This window comes from Babylonia areolata, chromosome 16 (assembly GCF_041734735.1).
Source record: "Babylonia areolata isolate BAREFJ2019XMU chromosome 16, ASM4173473v1, whole genome shotgun sequence".
Taxonomy (NCBI): domain Eukaryota; kingdom Metazoa; phylum Mollusca; class Gastropoda; order Neogastropoda; family Buccinidae; genus Babylonia; species Babylonia areolata.
In genome coordinates this window covers 11,283,069-11,285,568 of record NC_134891.1, presented here as the reverse complement: position 1 = coordinate 11,285,568, position 2,500 = coordinate 11,283,069, and the positions used below count along the sequence as shown (strand labels likewise).

Genomic DNA, 2,500 nt, shown 5'->3' with positions numbered 1-2,500 from the left:
TGAACAAATGTTTTATTGAGGGTAAACTGGATAAGCTGGAAGCTTCTTTACACCATGCCCTCCCTCGCACACAAACACCACACCCACACACACGCACAAAAGATGAAAAAGGAAAGAAAACAAAAATCGGTACGGACACTCGGTGTAGACAGTAACAACACAACAACAACACAACAACAAGAGTTAATCACGAAACAAAAAAACAAAACAAAACAACAAAAAAAGCATGGAATATAACTCAGTCACACACTCAGTCACACTCACACACACACACACACACCACTACCACCCATCAACGCTACGCATGCAGCTACACGGGCTGATATACACTAATCTTCTGAGCTCCTTTCCCTGACAGACAGAGGAAGAGGTGGGAAGATAACATCAGGCGGGCAGTGGCGACCAGGCCTGTCTGTCTGTCTGTCTGTCTCTCGCCGAGTCGCACAGAGCAGCCCACGACCGAGACAGGTGGCGGAAGATTGTCAGAGAGTCATCAGTGGGGCGTGTACCTCCACAGCTCCACCCCGTGGTTATGAGAGCGATGACGATGACTAATGACAACTTGAATGATGATGATGATAGTAATGATGATGATGATGATGATGATGATAATAATAGTGATGATGATGATGATGATGATAATAATAATAATAATAATATTAATAATAATAATAAGAAGAAGAAGAAGAAGAAAAAGAAGAAGAAGAAGAAGAAGATGAAGAAGAAGAACAAGAAGAACAAGAACAAGATAGAAAGGGGGAGGACTAAGAAGACTGAAGAACTTGAGAAGATTAATTGATTGAATCTTTAATGGGCAAACAATTAGGCGCAGTAAAGGCCTTTTTTTTTACAATCCTGACACAAAACATAGAATTAAAGAAATAAAATGAAATAATTACAACGACGAATAAGAATAGTAACTGGAATAGTCTGCCAAAAGTAACAATTAAAGCAATGAAAAGAACAATTGGTACATTATCATAAAGAAGAAGAAGAAGAAGAAGAAGAAGAAGAAGAAGGAGGAGGAGGAGGAGGAGGAGGAGAAGAAGAAGAAGAAGGAGGAGGAGGAGGAGGAGGAGAAGAAGAAGAAGAAGAAGAAGAAGAAGAAGAAGAAGAAGGAGGAGGAGGAGGAGGAGGAGGAGGAGAAGAAGAAGAAGAAGAAGAAGAAGGAAGAAAGTAAGGAAGGAAGGAAGGAAGAAGCATTCACCAGAGTGAACACATAAATTCACAGACGGAGAGCACGACTTGTTGATTTAAGCAAAGGGGGAAGACTGGGAACTCACGTGACGTGGGATTGCTGATCAGCAGTCTGTGTAGTCTCCCTTTACATGACAGCTCGTTGGTGAAAAATTTGATTGGCTCTTTTCCTCTGTCGACATAAAAAACAAACAACCACCACCAATTGAAATAAGTAAATGAATAAGTGAATTAAAAAAACCCAAACAAAACAAACAAAAAAACAACAAAATACCCACACCTTTTTTTTTTGACTCACTTGTGTAAACAAAGTGAGTCTATGTTTTAACCCGGTGTTCGGTTGTCTGTCTGTGTGTGTGTGTATGTGTGTGTGTGTCCGTGTGTCTGTGTGTCCGTGGTAAACTTTAACATTGACATTTTCTCTGCAAATACTTTGTCAGTTGACACCAAATTTGGCAGAAAAATAGGAAAAATTCAGTTCTTTCCAGTCATCTTGTTTAAAACAATATTGCACCTCTGGGATGGGCACCAAAAAAAAAAAAAAAAAAAAAAAAAAAAAAGAAAAAAAAATGAAGCCTAATTATATGCAAACTGCATTTACTGTTATATTTATATTTTTTGTATTCTCTAAACTTGGCACTTTGACCTCTTATTCTGACACAACAACAAGAGGAGTCATTATTATCATTTTCTGTTTAAACAGGAACTTCTTTTGCTAAGCATGAAGTTTTATTTATTTTGCAAACGTTTTGGTGCAGATAGTAAAAAAGGGAAATTACTCTGTAATTAATGCTAGGGGACTTAATTTATCACAAGTGAGTCTTGAAGGCCTTGCCTCTCTTGTTTAAATTGAAACCTCACCATGTTCTCACATGAAGTTTTTTGTTTCTTCTCCACTTCCTCCCCCCTCATGCCCCCCCCCCTCCCCCCCGCCCCCACTCCCTCTCCTCCTTTTTCCAATCCATGTATCTTATTGTATCTCACTCAATTTACATTTTGTTTAAAAAAAAGAAGATCCCAATGCTTATATATATTATATATGATAGTCGTGTCCGACTATGACCATCAGAACAGCAGAGGAGGCAACTGCTGTTCCGACTATTTGGGCTAGAAGTTGATTATAGTGGAGAGTGTCTTGCCCAAGTACATCCCCACTCTCTCGGCCAAGAAGGTTTTAGGACAGTCGGCGTTGGGATGGTTCCCAAAGGCCAACTAGCCCACAAGGCTGCAGCACTAAGAGCCAGTGCAATTTTGCCTCCTAGTTTTGAGAGTCATAGTCCTTCACAAAAGACTAAGCTGTAAA

At 39.6% G+C, this 2,500-nt stretch overlaps 1 protein-coding gene across 3 annotated transcripts in view; it reads right to left on the bottom strand.

Annotated features, from left to right (window-relative positions):
- LOC143291146 (potassium channel subfamily T member 2-like) overlaps window positions 1–2,500 on the bottom strand; it is a 105,236-nt gene that overhangs the window by 70,546 nt on the left and 32,190 nt on the right. For all 3 annotated transcript variants that reach the window (XM_076600822.1, XM_076600823.1, XM_076600824.1), the window contains exon 3: window positions 1,284–1,369. In XM_076600822.1, coding sequence (XP_076456937.1) covers window positions 1,284–1,369 — 86 coding nt within the window. The remainder of the gene's footprint in view (window positions 1–1,283; window positions 1,370–2,500) is intronic.